The following is an 18360-nucleotide window of genomic DNA, read 5'->3' as shown; positions in this document are numbered from 1 at the left end:
TAAATTTGGCAAAGTAAAATACATTGAAATGCCTGCCTCTTAGGATCTTACTGAACCCTGTGCTGCTGTTGCTGTTCTTGTCGCGTGCGTGTGTGTGTGTGTGTGTGTGTGTGCACGCGTCCATGTTTTGGAATAACAATTCTCATTGGGCTGTGCCTGCAGTGACCCAAGCACATATCCTGAAAGCAGAGTTTTAAACTCTCTAATGTTAATACCCTTGTACCTGAACTGCAAGGACTGCTGCTTCCTTTTATGTAGAAGCAATGAGAAGTAAGAAAGGAACAAAAGTGGAGAAACGGCATCATGCAGGGGCTGCAGCCAAATGTGCTCCCTCAAGTCTCCTGCAGCTCACAGTTCCACATCTTGTCCTAGTCTGGCTCCAGGCAATTGTGAGAATTATTGTCAGAATTATTTCGACTGTGACCGACACGTACGAAAACTGCTGGCCATGAGCACAACGCACAGCATGCCCCGGCCAAGCACAGGGAGGGCTGGAGAAGGCGCCACTTCCTGATAGGGGGTTCGAAAGGTCTGCTCTGTGGATCGGGCAAGTGAGAATAGGGGCAGTGTTCCCTTGAAGCTCCCCTGAATGTTGGAAAAGATAATCACATAACTTAGAGAAGTGTTTACAAATGAAATTATATGTCTGGCATTTGCTTTAAAATTATCCATGGGGAGAAAGAGTGAGCACAGTTGAAACAAGTTTGGCCACAACTGATTACTGTAGCTGACTCATTGTTCTAGAGGTTCATGACACTATTCCCTCCGCTTTTTGGGTGTATTTGAAAATGCCCTTCATAAAAATAACAGAGAAAGAGAGAGAGAGAGAGGAGAGAGAACGAACATGTACTTTTAAGATATATAGATATCTGGGAAATGTCTGTTTCTACTCATCCATGTTCAGCTTAGGCAAAAAGATTATATGTTAGAAATTTCCACTATGATTTTTCATATTGTGACTTAAGTAAAAGTCGGCTGTGTGATGTTGAAAGCAAATGTTCAAACGTAGCCTAGGTGTTTTATCATGTTAAATAGTAGAAAATAGAAGAAATAAATAAATTTCTTCTAAGAAATGGCTAGTGGAAAAGAAGTACAGTTGACCCTTGAGCAACACAGATTTGAATTGTGCAGGTGCACTTATACGTGGATTTTAAAAATAAATAATACAGGACTACATGATCCGCAGATACAGACAGCTAACTCTCCATGGCGGGTCCTAAGAACCACGCCCCTGCACATAGCAAGGGACTGTATGATAGGCAGCAGATAAAGGCTACTTAAATTTACTAATTGCTAACTACCTAAATTAGTTATTCTAAAGGTAATAGACATGAGATGTGGTTTTGGTAATCATCCTCCATTTTTGCTGAAATAAGGCAAGAAAAAATCAAGAAGAAGCAGGCAAAAATGCCTCTCAAATGGAGGCTGAACTGTTCTGCTGTTTCTTGAATGGCTTTTCTTAATGATACTGCCAACTAAAAAGTTTGAAACTCTCTGTAGAAAAAAGATAGGCATTTAAAAAATTTTCTCCACACACACGATATTTAAACATACCCAAATAAGCCATGAATCAACGGTCCCAAAAAGAGCTCTATCTTCTTCAACTGCCTTTTGAACTTTTCTCACATTGTCAAGGAGCCAACGAAGTTTCACCGCACTGAAATAAGTGCTAAGTGGAAGGCCTGTCTTGGACTAAAAACAGTTATGAAATTCAGCCAGGAAATTAAATTCATAACAGCTTAAAATAAAACACCAAATCAAAAAACTCAACAAATCACAAAATATTCAATGGCCCTAAAGGCAATCCTACAGTATTATGGATAAAAATACTTTTCCTATCTCATGGCACAGGAAAGCATGTTCATGAACAAAGATCAGAGTGGTATGTTTGCAGTTCAAAGAGCATCCACGTACCAAGATTAAGAGAAAATTAAATGACACATGCCCTGAAATCTACATAGTTGAGACATAGATGTTAACTTTTGTGATGAGTCAGGATTATATACAGAAGCTAGCCCAAAACTCTGCTTTTTATTTTATATTCCATGAAAGTGATATTTAAACTATTGAAAATCAGAGAGTATATCAATTCATAAACTAATGACCACAACCAGAAGATTGTTTTAAAACATATAAGCCTTAACAATATATTTATGCGTGTAAAAAATCTAATAAATACATATTCAACACACATATTCAAATAACATAAAATTGGTGGAGAATAAAGTAGAGCTCAAAGACACGCCAGATTAAAGCAACACAAAGTTGTTCTATTTAAGAAAGTAGTTGCCAGTCGAAATATAATGTTGTATACATGAAACTTACATGATGTTACAAACCAGCGTTACCTCAATAAACTAAAAAAAAGTAGTATATATATATAAAAGAAAGTAGTTGCCTAAATTCAGCAAATAGATTGAACAAAGGGAGCGTGAACTGAATAAAGGTTAAAGGGTAAAAACGAAACATGGGCTTATCAATCTTCCTTGAGAATGGATCAGGTCCAATTCATTTTTGTTAGTATATTAAACACTCTATAAGGGCTGGTGAAAGTGGTTAAGAAAATACATACATCAAAATAATGCAACTATCTTCCCCTTCTTGATCCCTATTCTCATTTATCACCCAACTACAGAAAGTGATCCCTTTTCCTTCTCATCTCCCATGGATATGTTTAGTAAAAAAAGCTCAAACCAAAGGATTTAACACTTTAATGCAACCTTGTAAGTTAAGAATCTTAACTCACAGTTTTCTAGCTTTCCTAGAAAAAAAAGATCAATGCTCAAAAATAATAAAAGGAAATAATATATGGGAATATGCTTCTTTGATTTGAAAGACCAAGGGTCATCCCACAAACCAAATAGTGAGGTAGCATATAAATATCTCATTTTCATGATTTAAGTAGAAGGTATAGAAGTTGCCTAAAATGGCTTTGGAGAGAAAACCATGCACCCCTTGAAGCAAAGTGCAGCTGGAGGTAGGCGTGAAGGCTGGGCAGGTTGACCAAGAGAACAGAATAGGAAATGGGTGAGGGTATATTCAGGACAAGACTGAGGTTATTTGGGTGGGTAAGTGTAGGGGATGGTTTGTTAGACTGCTGCAATTAATGGGATTTGAGCACTAGCTTCAGAACCAAGAACCACAAGAAACTGCCATTTATGAGTCCCACTGACAAATATAAAGGGAATAAACCAAAAAAAAAGAAAGAAAAAAAGATGGAATTTCCTTTTGGACAGTAGGAGAAATTGGCCTTGACCTTGCTAAGAAAAGTACCTCGCCTGTTTCAAAAATTTTCTCTCCCTTCATTTGTCTGAAGAGAGATCTATATAAGGACTTAAAATTAGGCATTTTTTATTGGCATCTTCATATGAAGAAAGTGGAAGAGGAGTTCAAGTAAAGGCTGGAGTGTCTTCTAGTTTCTCTCCCTGAATCCAGATGCCTAAAAACTCAAAAGCACGCAGAACTTTCTTTGATGGACAGTAAAGAAAAAAAAAAAAAAAAAGAGACAGAGAAGGATTTGGAAAGCACGGTTGAATTATAGGAAGCACTCCGTGAGGAGTATGGTTTAAGCCACTGGGACACCTTATTATCCCCTCCAGCCTATTTACCTTGGAATATTATTCCTCCAATCCACCACAGGGCAAGGAAGATAGAAAGGTAATTATCTGTGGAGAAATATTCTATCAATTGTATCAAATAACTATTGTGCAATAAGATGTAAGGCCTGGTGAAATCTCCATACTTTTTTTGTTAAACAAGCATTTTTATAGTATACTTTTGAAGAGATCTCTTACCTTGACAAAGTTATTATTTCCTGGAATTCTTTTACTAAGACTCTCAACGGTAGACTGGGTTCTTAGGTCAAGCCACACTATAGACCAAAATACAATAATATATATGAAAAACTTCATTTAAAAAAATCAGATCTTAATGAAATCACTGTCAAGGATAGGAGACTGATTAGTTTCCATAAGCAATTAAAATGCTATGGCTTTCAAAAGACAGAAATTAGAAAATTAGAAATGAATGGGCATATTGTTAGAAGAGAGAATAAATTTATGAGGGAGAATTTGAAGCTTTTATGCAAAATTATAGGTCAAGTTAGGAGAACAATACATACCTTAGGGTGCTGATTTTGTATCCTTTTTTATAGAAAAAAATGAAAAAATTGTTTTGGATATGGATTTTCTATGCATAGATGAGTGCAGAGAAAATCTAAATGCTAGGCAGGCTAGTTGCCAGGGCAAATGCACAGCCCAGGATCACTGTACCATGTATAAAGCATGTACCTTAGAAAAACTTGGTAGCAGTTTGTGACAAAGTAGAGAACCTGATACTATTATAGAGGGGGAAGAAAATAAGATTCAGTTGCTTATGTACAAAATGCTTATTTACATTAAACTCTTTCAAAGCAGGCTAGAATCCAGAATCGCTACAAGAATTATTTAAAGGTCACCATTCTTTCTCCATGCTAGATTGTAAAAAACTCTCCATTTTAACAGATCAATGTTGTTTTCACTAAATAACTATCATCCACTTTCTGATCCCCCTAGTAGAAAGTTCTGTTCTGCTTTACGACAGAAGGCTTGAGAAAGAGAATGCATTAAGTAGTATATAGAGCAATTGCAAAAGGTAAACAATAGGATCAGCTGAGCTTTATTTGTCAGATTTCAGGTTTGTACTTAACTTTTATAACTTTTAATCTGTGAGTGGTCACTCGATATTTTTAGGCACTGACTGTGCTCAGATGCCTCCTAAAAACACAGTTTATTTAAAGGGCACCAGGAAGATTATGCATGCTTGCCCACTACACGTGTGAGGGCTGGCAGCTACTGTCTAGTTTGGCTCATCCTTGCCTATACTATTCCTTTCTCTTCATTCAAAAACCAGTTATTTCCTGTCCTGAATTTTAACCAATTCTTTTTAATTACTTAAAGCATCATTTCCCTTGAGGGCTTGCCTGTGCTTGATTTTGACAGTGGCTACTTTGCATAAGAATTAAATCAGGGGCTTCAGGACACTATACTGCTTTCCAAAGGTGGGGAAAACTTTAAGAAAACAAGGCTCATCATAACCAAGGAAACAGGACACAAAGAGGAAGACCAGGGACATACAAGCCTAGCAATGACATCTGCATTTGCTGCCCAGCATCCACTCCTCTTGCTGCTGGGAGCTGTATCTTTAATTCTCTTTAGGAAGTCAACTCTCCCTCATCCTGCGCCTGAGAGTCAACCCTACCCCCAAGGTCTGGTATCGTGTCCCCAGTGAGCGGCTCAGGAGAGGAGCAAATCAGCCTCTGATGTGCTCTGATGTGGTCAAATCAGCCCAACTGAGATCTGTGCTCAGTCTGCAAGAGTCCCTGTTCTCAGCTCAGCTTGGGAGTGTGTAGCTGGGCCTGCTGCCCTCTTGAATAGAGAGCTGAATCGGCCACATCTGGAGCCAACGCAGAAGAGACAGATTTGCAGGGGATCCAGGCGATACTGTCTGACCTGAGAATCAAACAGCACCTGAACTAAGCTACTTGTAGAATTCCTTTTTTTCCCCTTATAACTTCACTTACTTGGGGTTGAGTTTCCTATTACTTGCCCTGTGATCGATACAGCCATTAGCAGCAGCATTGTGGAGTTGGCAAGGTCTCCCATGTCCAGGGAACAAGGGAAATCTGCTTTGTACACAGTGGCAGTGTTGTGCGACTGTGACAAAGGTGGACCTTCCTCATAGGCAAGCAACCCTAGCAGGTGTTAAAAGCTTAACCAGAGGAGTTGGGAAAAGTAGAGGAGGTTGAGAGAAAAGTTTTAAACCTATGACAGGCAGAATTAACAGCACATCTCAGTCCTCAAGTGTTTGAAACTACAGTGGGCTAGGGGTTTAAAAATCAGTGTATTAATAGTTTCTATTACCTACTTTACAAAAATGAAATAAGATGCATTAGGATGGAAAATGTCAGCATTCACTGAACTCTGTAGGATAAATATTGACCTGTGAAACTTTGTTTTAGTTATGCTGGCTTGTTGAATCATGAGGTAAAATCTACTTCTTACCAAGGGACACGAAAACCACTGCTGTAGGCTTTTTGTTTACTGACTCAAAACCTTCCAGATCAGCATTTTTCGATATTTAAATGGACATAAAAATCACTAGGGAGCTTAAAGATAAACCCCACTCCCAGAAATTCTTGGATAGTAGGTCTGGGGAGGGGGCCCAGAAATATACCTTTTAAATAGATGCCCTTCCCCTTTAAGAAACACTGCAGTGGTTTAAGACTCAACATCAGTGGTTCTGATCCAGAAAGCACACCAGAACCAACCGGAAAACTTTGAAATCACACATCCCGGTCCCTACATTGTAGGATTCTGGTTGCAAGTCCAGGCAAGGAAGGCCTGAGTCTTTCTACCTGTGTTATTCAGTGTTATACTAAAGCTTGAGAACCTCTTTTTTAGGGCATGTTCTTTAGGATACTGAATTTGTTCCAATCATTAATTTAAAAACAAAACTAAAGACAAACTGATGATCAAGTGGCTCTCTGAGTCCCAGGGCCTCTGTGATTCTACTGCTCCTTGACAAGGACTACTTAAGTAATTGGGCACTACACTCCTCACTTGAAAGCTTCCAAGTAGCCACAGTGGTATTTGAAGAATGAACCCTTCACCAAAAAGAGTCAAAACACTGGAGGTGAAATCTACATCTTCTGGCTTTGCCACCAACAAGCTATGTGACCCAAGCCAAGTCGTGTTACCCTTCGTGGCCTGGGTTTCCAGAATATAAAATAAGACAGTTTGGACTAGATGGTCTCAAAAGTCCCTCTCCTTCCATTATTCCATGATCACAGAAGGCTGGCATAATTTTTACTTTGTTTTTATAACCCAACAGTTTAAAGTAATTAGAATACATGGAATGAATTAGTAAAACTGCCAAAGAGAAAAATGTCAGTGGTCGGTATACTACTAAGCAATTCACAAATGCTCAAAACTAACTGAATTAAGAACAAAAAAAATTAGACAACTCATTAAAGAAGCTAAGATGGCAGAATTACATTTGCAGAATAAGAGACCAAAAGCCAAAGAGAAGACCCCAGGCTGGAGGACTAAGCCCCTCGTGGAGATAATTTCTGAGAACAATCAAAAGAAGTGCCAGATCCAGATCCAGCAGCAGCAGTCAATTTCCCCCAATGTGTCTGAGTCGGAAGGCCGGGAAGTGAGCAAGGGCCAGAGCACCAATACCTGAGGAAGGGCCAGCAGCTGGAACTGAAGAGCCAGAGGGAACAACAGCAGCTGGATCTGAAGGGCCAGGAGAAACTGGAGCAGCTGGAGCATTAGGAGAGATAATGGCAATTCATGCTGAGATGGCCAGGTTCAAGGTTTGCGTTTTCTTCCTGACCACTTAGGAAATGGTAGATCACATGGGCAAGTTCATCAGGATGAACGTTTTCCTACACATTTGAGCGTAGAAAAAGAGAAGGAAGAGACATGGAGTAGAAGGGGAACAGAGGCAGTCCAGTCAAGGTCTCTGGTTCAACAGCATTTCCGTTTGGACAAAGACCAGGTAAGTAACTGCTTCTTGTTCAGGATGACTCTTCCCTACCTTGTCACAAATCTGCGTCCTAGTTAGGAAAGTGGCTCAGTTGACTTTCACCCAACCACTGAATTGAAAGGCTATGTGAAGCAGTGAGAGAGTGCATCCCTAAGGGACTTCTGAAAGGAATGCTAAGGAGCATTAGCATTGTAGCAGTGCTACAATCTCTGCTGGGGCCACCTGCAGAAAGACACAAATGGGTGGCTTTGGGAGGGCACGGCTCCAGGAAAGCACTTCCCTGGTAGGGTGGCAGGAGATGAAGTTCATCTCCACAAAAAGCAACAGCATATCTAAAGGGAACAGGGAATTGCTAAGTTCCAAAGTGATTCGGAAAAACATCAGAAAAAGGAAAATAGAGTCCAGAATACCATACAGCCTGTTTCTACAACGCATGTCCCTTACTTAGACCAAATAAATTGGATTTAAATGGTTCAGACCACCAAGTGAATAGGTTCAAAAAACCCAACTTGGGTGATCTGAAATTTTTATTTGTATTAAATAAAGTCACATCCAATATATGTCTGGTGGATTTAGTTTGTTCTGAAAACAAAGTTTTAAGAGTGAAGAAAAATGCAGTTGCCTCAAAGCCCACGGACCAAGGTTAGTTTAGTGATGTAGTGACAGCGTAGAGGAAGAAATCATTTTTAGAATATTTAGAAATTTGCATCAGTTTTGGTTAGTCATAACAATAGAAGGGAAATATACCTAAGGAAAAAAAAATAAGCAAACACACTAAAGATAAACTAAATTATTTTCAGTTGACTAGAAGCAAAGGCAAATAATACATCTCCTCTGGATGGTTTGCTACGAGGCGCTACTGGCCTGACAGAAAGGGAGATGAAGGTAAGGCTCCAGGTTTTGGAACACACCCTAAGCAAGGACTGCTGACAGTTATACAAAGTGTTATCGGGTCGTTTTGCCCACAGTAGACATTACATCTAGTAAACCAGATTTAATTGCTATGAGGTCATTTGCAACGGGAAAGACGCTGTCCCTCACCTGATGACATTTCCAGAAATCAGGTGGGGCCGAAAGAAACGTGGAGAGTTGGGGAGGGGGGGTGAATTAAAACATGCATGTCAAACTTTGGGGGCTGAAACCTATTTCAGCTCTTAGGTGTATAAATGCCAAAATGCCAATGGCTGACATGAGTGTGTGTGACCCCAGGTAAGCTCTGCATTTTCCCTAAGAACACCTGTTGTATATAAATCAGCCATTTCATCTGGCATTCCTGGACTGAAAAGGCTATCATCTAATTCAGAACAGTGCCCATGTTCTGAACACTTACTGAAGGCTTATAGTCTGCTAGGCACTGTTTTAAGTGTCCTCCATGTATTAACTCATTAATCTTCACCTCAAGCTTATGAGATCCATACTTTTAGTTTCTCCAGCTTAACTGTTGAGGCAACAGGCACAGAATGGTAGTAAATGGAAAAGGCAGAGTCTGAATTCAGAATGAAATCTCTGTGATATAGGTACAGTCAGGATGAAGTCATAGTCTTAAACAGAACATGAAAAAATACCTCAGAGTTGAACTCTAATTTAGTTTCTTTTTATTTAAACTGGCCAGAGTTGAGGAATTCAGTCACTGCAAAATACGGCAGTATTTCTTCATCCAGGATTGAAGGAGATGTAAGGCATTCAAAGAACCATGTAATAAGAGACTTGACAAAATGAAAAATAAGTGGATCGTGATAGGGCTGAATACTCTAGATTTTACAAAAGTAAAAAATCTGCTCCCTTCCATAGCAAAACAATAAAAAACAAAACCACACCTTTGTTGTTTAAGGCCAAGCATGCTTAGGAGGTTTAGCTGGTTTGCCTTCTATGGTTTTCTTTCATGCTGATACTCTGAAACAGAACCCAGTTCCAGAAAAGATAGAAGAATTGAGCTCAATGTTCCTTCAGATCTCAACAGATGACTAACCAGGTTTAATCATTGGCCCAGGGTTAACTAGCATGTAAAAATAAAAAAAGGCAAAGAGGATAACCAATGTTTAAAACTGCCATGCTCTGTAGAAAGAGTTATGTGTCATAGGGAACTTTAAATCCAGTATCTTAAAAAAAATGTTTGCAATCCCGTCTAAATAAGGAATAATGACTCAGAGACACATGATTTTGTTGGTGGTTTTCTTTAGTATACTAAACTTCTCTTTAGTATATAGTAAAGTATACTGTACTAAGGTATACTAAGTATACCATAGTCACTCAAAATTAGTGACTCTTGCCTTCCTGGATATTAGTCCCTACTACGAATAATATTTTTATATTAAATCATGAATTGTGCTCTACAGAAAGCTACCGAGATGAGGGTCATATTGCACTAGGCTTGCCGTGTACACCAATCAACTTCAATAGTGAGTGACGAAACCTGGACAAGAAGAGGGGAAAGAGCTGGGCCATCCTAGTTAGGCCAGAACGTTTCACCAGTAACATCAGCGAAATGTGGATATGAACACACTAAATATCAATTGATTCAAGCCTTCCCCCACTCAACATCTGAACCACCTGTGTAGTTTTGTGCTTCTTTATCAATTTAGTCTATGGTGCATTTGTAAACCCAAACCTTCTTTTCAATACTACTTAGAAGACAGCAAGGCCTGTAGGCCACTAAAAAAGAGTTGGTTTTGGAAGGAAAAGGCTTAGAAAAAGGTGGAGAGTGGGGTGGAGGGAATTCTTTGGAAAACAGTGATGAAGATAATGCTAAGAGGGAGAGAAAAAAGTGCCAGAGGGATGAGGAAAACTAAAGGTAGGGGAGAGAAGTCAAAGGCCTGCTTCATTCAGATCCAGGGCCACAAAGCTGCTGCAATCCACCTGTGAGGCCATCATGGTAAATGGCTGCAGTGTTCACCTCGTCTATCACAGAACTAACACATGAATTCTAAAACAATATGAAACTTCTAAAACAGGCCACCTCTACTCTCATAAGCATACCATTATAAAAGATGTCAGTAAACAAATACACCTTTATTGCGAGGAAGAACAAATAGCCTTTCTCAGTCTTCAACTTCTTCACCTAGCCTATTTCATGTCCACTAATAGGCCCCTGAAATTCTCCTCTCTGTTACTGTACTGGGGGTGAGTGAGTGGATTGCTTATCGAGGACTCTGAGCCATAAATATGGCGACACAAAAGGCAATTAAAAAAATGTAGACTGCCCCTCTCATTTGCTTGTCTATAACAAATACTGCTCATCAGTTATATAATTTACTAAGTAAAGAGAGAGAAGAATGAAGAGGAGCAGGATAGGCCTTCAGTGACAGAGATTTACAAGAGAGAGGGACAAGGAAGGAAGAAAACATACAGAGAGAGAGAGAGAGGGGAAAAGTAGAAAACCCACAGGCTCTGATATAAACAAAGAAGCTCAAAGACAAAGATATGTAAAAATCTGATTCTGTTTCCATCAATCCCACCTTGTGTTGTTTTAAGATAAAGCTGCTAAAGATTTAATATTGTGTTGATATTCTCAACTGAAAACTTGCACGGAGATATGACACCTTAGTGTTTTCCTAGATGGAATAAAACTGGAGGTAGAATCTACCCTTGTCATTACTTAGTGGCTTCTTTCCCAGCTAATTACTCTTCTGTCCTCCTTTTCTATGCCCCTTCCTCGTCTATCCTCCAAATTCCTATCCCTAGCCTCTGTGTCACAAAGGCAAGCATGGTGATTGCCTGGTTTGTCACTATATGCCTAGGGGTCATCACAGAACCTGTCTACAGAAAGGTATCTAAACTTCTGTTGAACCAATTAATTTTACCTTCATTCCTATGGTGAATTCTTCTGTAATAAACTGAGACTATCTAAGTTAGCAACTTCTAAGTCTACATTTTGAACAATCTCTTTACAACAGAGCTACAAATTCTAACTGTCCAGAAATAAGCTTTGATTGCAAGTCCAATATTAACCTTGTCCAAGAAAGAAAGCCATTTTTCTCCCACGTTGGTACTCTTTAAATATTACTTAATTTCCTTCTGTTCTCTCAGGCTAAAAATCTTGCAGCCCTGTTTTCTTTTTGCCTCATCTTTATGCCCTATTCAATTGCCAAACATACCAGCTGTATCTTTCCTCTGAAAGGTCTGGCAAAGTTGTCTCTCCATTCTTACCGCTCTAATCCCATTAGCTCATTAGCAGTCTCAATTAAGTCCTTTGCTAGATTTTACTGAAAAAAGTAATCTTGTCCTTTTTAATATAATTACTTACATGTCTGGATATAAATGCTTTCTATTTGTCCTTCCTTCCTGTTTCTACTCCTTTTTCTTTCCTTTCTTGCCTTCTTTTTTTACAGTCATTCCATTTTCCCCCTTTATAAGCTTGTGACTTATACATTATTCACTCTTTTACTGCTTACCCTAGAGATTACAACATGCATCCTTGACAATACTGGGACCACAAGACACTTTAACCTCATCTACCCCATACTCCTTTCATGTACTACTGTTGCCATGTAGTACTTAAAATTTTAATATATTTTGAATATCACAATACATTATTTCTTTATACAGTCAAAATTCATTTAGATTGACCTACATATTTACCCTTTCTAGGCCTCTGCATTCCTTCCTGCATTGCCAAATTTCCACCTGAGAACATTTTTTTCCTTCTACCAGAAAAACATTATTTAGTTTTTTTTTTAGTAGGGGTTTGCTTGTAATGATTCCTATAAGTCTCTGTTTGTCTTTGCCTTTATATTTCACCTTCATTTCTTAAGGATATTTTCACTAAATATAGAATTCTAGGTTCACGTTATTGTCTTTTAGCACTTTAAAGATTTCATTCCATTGTACTCTGTTTCTTTGAGAAATCAGCTGAAAGTTTTAGTGTTGGTCTCTTGAAGGTCATATCCTCTGGCTACTTTAAAATCCTTCATTTTATCTTCAGGTCTCAGCATATGTTTGCGTATGGCTTTATGTGTATTTATCTTGCCTGGGGAATCATAGTGCTTCTTGAATTTGTGGCATGATATCTTTCAACAGTTTTGAAAAACTTTTATCATCTATCTCTCTTTCCTTTTCTTTTGGGTCTCCAATTACAAATATGTTGGACCTTCTTACCTTACCCCATATTCCTCTTAGATTCTTTTCTGTATTTTCTAAACCTTTGTCTCTCTGTGCTTCAGTCTAGATATTTACTTCTGATCTCCCTTCCAGTTCACTAACTCAGCTGTGTCTAATACGATGTAAAACTCAACAACTGAGTTTAATACAGTTCTAGAATTTCGATCTTTAAATTTCCATTTCTTTGCTAAGATTATCACTCATCTCAATGAATTCCTTGAACATGTAGATGATGGTTATTTTAAAGTCTGATAACTCTAATATCAGGATTTCTTATTGGTCTGCTTCTAATGTCAGTTGTTTCTTTTGGTTTTCAGTCATTCTGTTTTGAATGCCTGATATTTTTTAAATAGAAAACTAAAAATTGTAGAAGAAAAAGGAATGAGTAAATAAGCACATCTCAAAAAGTTTTTCTGGTAAAATATTTACTGAAATCCTTCACTTATGCATAACTTCAACTAACCTAGTTGCATTATTTTAAAATGACAACTCAAAGTCCAAAGCTGCATTTTTACAATTCAAAGTTTAGAGTTTAACAGGAACTTTCTGGTTCCTGTGAGTAGGCCCTTCCTTTCACGAGGGGGAAAACAAAAAGTAAAACCTTAACTAGTATAAGAAGTTGGCTAACATTGGTCTGTGAAAGAATACTCTCCTAGATACTAGTCATTAAAATTGTAATATCCTGCTTATATTCAAAATGGGCTGCTCATGAGAATGAGAACAAAATAAAGCTTTAAAAGAGGTACTTCTGTGTAAGAGAACCTTTGGTTGCAATTCTTTGACCTTTTTTGCATCTTGAATTTTTTATCACAGATACAGAAGACATACTAAATGCTTTCTTATAACACAACAACATTAAAGACCTTCATTTTTTATAAAGATTATTTCCAAAGGAATTCACACTACTCTTACAAGGCACCTTGTTAGTATATTTTCTGCTTGAATATCACTTTTTTCCAATCAATACTAAAGTAACTAAATATATTACTAAAGTAACTGTAAAGTAAAAAGAGCTCACTCTATAAATCATCCCATCTCTAACAACTTCTGCCTCCACTGTCCAACCCACAACCTGTTACTTTATTGACAAAAAAATTGTGCTTTGCTATTTGTGACAGAATAATGCCTTTTAGCGATTGTATATTTAGAACAAAACTTTCCTTTTAGCAAATGACAGTGTCATTCAGTGCTCAACTGTCATGTGCTACTAAGAGTGAGGCTAAAATATACCCATGGTTATTCACATTTAATAAGATGTGATATCTATTGGTGGTATATTTGAGATTGAGCTTTTGAATCCCTGCTGAAATAGCCAAGTTTGTAGCAGAAGGAGCTCAACTTTTGACATTTCATTTTCATAAGCTCAGCAGAGTCGATTCAAATTTCTAGATGGGAAGAACAAGTATACAAGTACTTTATGTAAAGGTAGAGAAGGGACTGGGGACATCTGTAATCTTGATTTTTGAGGGGAGGAGGAGGTGAGATCTCTTTCAGGTGTCAGAAACAGCAGGGATTATAAAAAGTTCTGGCAACACTGACTCATTTGTATAATACAAATTATCAGGAAGGGGCAAGCATAGGAAAGAGTTAATTCAAATTGGGAATAACTATCTGAAAATGGTAAATATATAACAACTCATTTCTTAGAGGACTCTTCAGCCCAACCCATGAGATTATAGGGAACATGACTACATGCTTTGTTAGCCAGATGTTTTAGTATGGCAACACCTGCAAGTGGAGAAAGGCCTTGAGTTTGACATCCATGCACAACAGCTTACCCACAGCATTGTAGAGAGGCTCTCCAGTTAACTTGTCCCAGACTACAGTGGTTTCCCTCTGGTTACTGACACCAATAGCTTTAAAGAGAAAGTTAAACAGAAAGGATTAAAAAAACAAGCAGAAATCTGAGGATAGTTCTCACTTTTTTTTTTTTTTACAGGCACAACTAAACATAAAAATTTGAAAAAAAACATTTGGAACGTCTGTAGTGGTATTGAGTTGATTTTCTTTGACTGGCCCAGGAAAAGCGAACCACCAATGTCAACTACTTCTTTTTCTTTCTACAGACTTCTTCCTGCTTCACTACCAGCACACCATGACATGGACCCAGATCAATAGCCAAATGAAAGACTCGCAGGTTGCCTTATAAACAGGGAATGCAATAACTTCCCAAATTTACGATACCCAATTTATCATGCTGAGGAGACCAACAATAACCTCATTCATTTATTTACTAACTGCCACAAGAAATTTCCCTCCATGTGTGTGTGTGCACACATGCCTGTATTTTAAGAAAATAGTCACAGATAAAATCCTTCATGCTGGGCAAACTCATATTATGCTTAGTTAGAAATTCAGTTTTCTACATGTATTTTAATAATATGTTACAAGACATAGAGTTTGAGGGACTCCCCTGGTGGCAGAGTGGCTAAGACTCCACTCTCCCAATGCTGGGGATCTGGGTTCGATCCCTGGTCAGGGAACTAGATCCCACATGCATGCCGCAACTAAGAGTTCGCATGCCACAACTAAGGAGCCCATGTGCCACAACTAAGGAGCCTGTGAGCCGCAACTAAGACCCAGTGCAACCAAAAAAACAAACAAACAAACAAAAGACAAAGAGTTTGAATCAGGCATAAGTACAGTATGTGATGGCAATTACATTATACTAACCTATATACAACTCAAGGACTATAGTTACAGTAAGTTACTATAAGTAAAATACCATTCCATACCATCTTATTCAATTCGGCTTGATTTGGCTAAATTGGAGGTTCTCAGACTTGGTTGTACATTAGAATCAACTGCAGAGCTTTTAAAAAATACTGGTGCCCAGGCCCTGACCCAAATCTTCTGATTTAACTAACCTGGGGTAGCATCTGAGCATTGCTATTTTTTCTTAATACTCCCCAGGTGATTCTACTGTGCAGAGTTGCACAACTGGGCTAAAGGATGGAGCTTTTCCACAATTTAAGATTAGGACAGACCTTAAAGGCTACATAATCAACCCATCTTATGCTCAAATCTCTGGAATTGCCTGTTATGTGACCATTCAGACAGCACTTCTAGTGCAAGATACTCACTACCTCTCTCCAGGCAAACAAATCTCTACTTTACAGCTTTGCTATTTAAAAAGAATTCGTTTCCTCATTGCTTCCACCTATAGATCTTTGCTACATTCTTTGGAGATACAAAGAATAAGGTGAATCCTTCTTCCACATGTCAGTCTTTCACACTTGAAGCAGCTATTCTGTCCCTCCAGGCTTCTCTTCCCCTGTCTAGACTAAACAGCTCAATTTCCTTCCACTGCCCCACCTCCATAGGGCATGGTTTAAAGTCCCTTCACCACCTCTCCTAGGAACATGCAACTATCTGTCCAAATTACTCAAGCTGTACACCCAGAATAAGACATACTAGGAATGTTCTGACCAACAGAGAGCTGAAGGGGACCAGCAGCTCCCTTGTTCTAAATAATCTTTATCCAACGCAAATATACTTACTTTATTTAACACCTTTTCTAGAGGTATAAAGATGAATGAGATTCTACTACCAGGAAACCTAGAGGCATAGGGTAAAAGGAAGAGATTTGGGGGTGTTTTTTAAAAAGTAGAAGGCCAAAAGGTCTGTAGGAATAAAGGAAGAGAAAGGAGAATGTGGGGGGAAAGGGGTCTGGAAATGAATGGGACACGGTCCTGATTCTTGTAGTGACAGGAGGGGATGGGATTAATACACAGGTGGAGGGAGGAGCCTCAGTAGGGCGGAAGGCTACTGCTTCCCTTGTGATGGAGGGAAGGGGGCAAGAGAGCGAGACATTAAGTACTGGGACAGGAAGTTGAGGAATTTAGACCCCAGAGCCTCAACTTTCTCTGTGAAGTAGGGCGCAAGGTTATCTGTTAAAACAGGGACTGTGAAGCTTGGGCGCTATTCAGTAGAGCTCAGGCTCTGAAGCCAGACTGCTGGGGTTCAAATTCCAACTCCTCTGCTTCCTAGCAGCATGATCCTGGGTCTCAGTTTTATCTTCTGTAAAATGGAGATGATAAAAGTTCCCATCTTACAGGGTTACAAAAAGGAAAACCTAAGTTAATGCATATTAAAACAGTGCCTGGGACATAGTACCCACTCCATAAATGTCACTTATTGCTGCCATTCATTGTCATCATTGTTACACAGAGACTGGAGTACCAGTTGCAAAGAATGGGACTGAGCTAAGTGGGACACATAAAGGAATTCCCCAGCAGCACTGTGGGCACAGCAGAGGCCAGAGACCTCGGCAGGACCTTGGCAATGGCTGTTAAGGTGGAGTATTGTGAACGTGATATGTGACAACTTTACAATGAGGGCTCACAATGAATTCATGGTCTACTAAACTCTCCTATTCTTCCCCACTGCATTAATTTCCCATTAACTAGCTGGCTGCTTCCTTAGTTGCAATCCTGGAGTTTCTTTTTTTTTTTTTATAAATTTATTTATTTTATTTATTTATTTTTCGCTGCGTTGGGTCTTCGCTGCTGCCCGCGGGCTTTCTCTAGTTGCGGCGAGCGGGGGCTACTCTTCATGGCGGTGCATGGACTTCTCATTGCAGTGGCTTCTCTTGTTGTGGAGCATGGGCTCTAGGCGCGTGGGCTTCAGTAGTTGTGGCACGTGAGCTCAGTAGTTGTGGCTCGTGGGCTCTAGAGCGCAGGCTCAGTAGCTGTAGGCGCACGGGCTTAGTTGCTCCACGGCATGTGGGATCTTCCCGGACCAGGGCTCGAACCCGTGTCCCCTGCATTGGCAGGCGGATTCTTAACCACTGCGCCACCAGGGAAGTCCCAATCCTGGAGTTTCTATTCTATGTCCTTCACGCTACCTTTCTTTATTGGCTCATTCTAACTGGTATTCAGAACATTATCTAGAGCTATTTCGATCTGATTCATTAGTCACAGGTTTCACTCTAACCACTTCTTCTTTCCCCTCTATCTTAATTTGGTTCCTTCGTGCCAAGCAAAATTGCTTTTCTTGCAGACAATCAAAGTCCAGTGAACCAGCTTCTCAGGATTCTCTTCCAGCCACAAACAAGTCTAGTACCGGTTTCTCCCGACACAGGCCTTATGCATTGCCTCTGAACTTCTGAACTTCTAATTGTGCTAATTTCTTGTCATTTTTACCCTAAAATCCTCTATGTTTTTCTATGTTTCTTAAAGAAAACTTTCCTGACTGCTAATCCCAGCACATGTGCTTCTCTTAATAGTTCCTAATTTTAATTCCTTCTTTTTCAGAATAACATGTTTAGGCTTTATAATCCTCCACCCTAGTTCACCTACCACAAGAGCAAATGAATGTGACATGCAAGTCTTTTAGCTACAGATACTAAAATCACTGGACAATATAAAACCCAACACGTTACTCTCGTATCTAGTAGGTCCATTCTTCATCCATATATTCGTTTTCAGGGGATTTTTTTCCTCAAAACTGAGTGTCACTAGTACAATTAACTAGTTAAATGCTATATTCAAAATCTGGTTAAATTTTCCTTAATATTGCCTGTGAAAAGTTATAATCACAGTTAAGAAAATATACTTAGAAAAAAGCCTTTGGAAATACTCCAGAATGTTATCATTGTTGTCTTGGTAGAATTATAGATGACATGCACCCTTATTTAAAAATGAAATTATAATTTCTAATTGGAACACATTTCTGGAGAAAACAACAACAACAACCCAATAAACGCACATAGCAAAACAATATGAGCCCCAG

The 18360-nt window shown here is 39.0% G+C and overlaps 1 protein-coding gene across 8 annotated transcripts in view; it reads right to left on the bottom strand.

Moving 5' to 3' along the window:
- GK (glycerol kinase) overlaps positions 1-18360 on the bottom strand; it is a 68177-nt gene that overhangs the window by 36014 nt on the left and 13803 nt on the right. For 6 of the 8 annotated variants that reach the window (XM_059910756.1, XM_059910757.1, XM_059910762.1 and 3 more), the window contains exons 4-7: positions 14406-14483; positions 7221-7304; positions 3795-3871; positions 1555-1692 (exon numbers count right to left, since the gene is read on the bottom strand). In XM_059910756.1, coding sequence (XP_059766739.1) covers positions 1555-1692; positions 3795-3871; positions 7221-7304; positions 14406-14483 — 377 coding nt within the window. The remainder of the gene's footprint in view (positions 1-1554; positions 1693-3794; positions 3872-7220; positions 7305-14405; positions 14484-18360) is intronic. The other 2 variants (XM_059910760.1, XM_059910763.1) reach the window with 1 other exon arrangement.

This window comes from Balaenoptera ricei, chromosome X (genome assembly GCF_028023285.1).
Source record: "Balaenoptera ricei isolate mBalRic1 chromosome X, mBalRic1.hap2, whole genome shotgun sequence".
In the NCBI taxonomy this organism is placed as follows: Eukaryota; Metazoa; Chordata; class Mammalia; order Artiodactyla; family Balaenopteridae; genus Balaenoptera; species Balaenoptera ricei.
The sequence above is the reverse complement of the archived record's forward strand: the minus strand, read 5'-3'. Positions and strand labels throughout refer to the sequence as shown.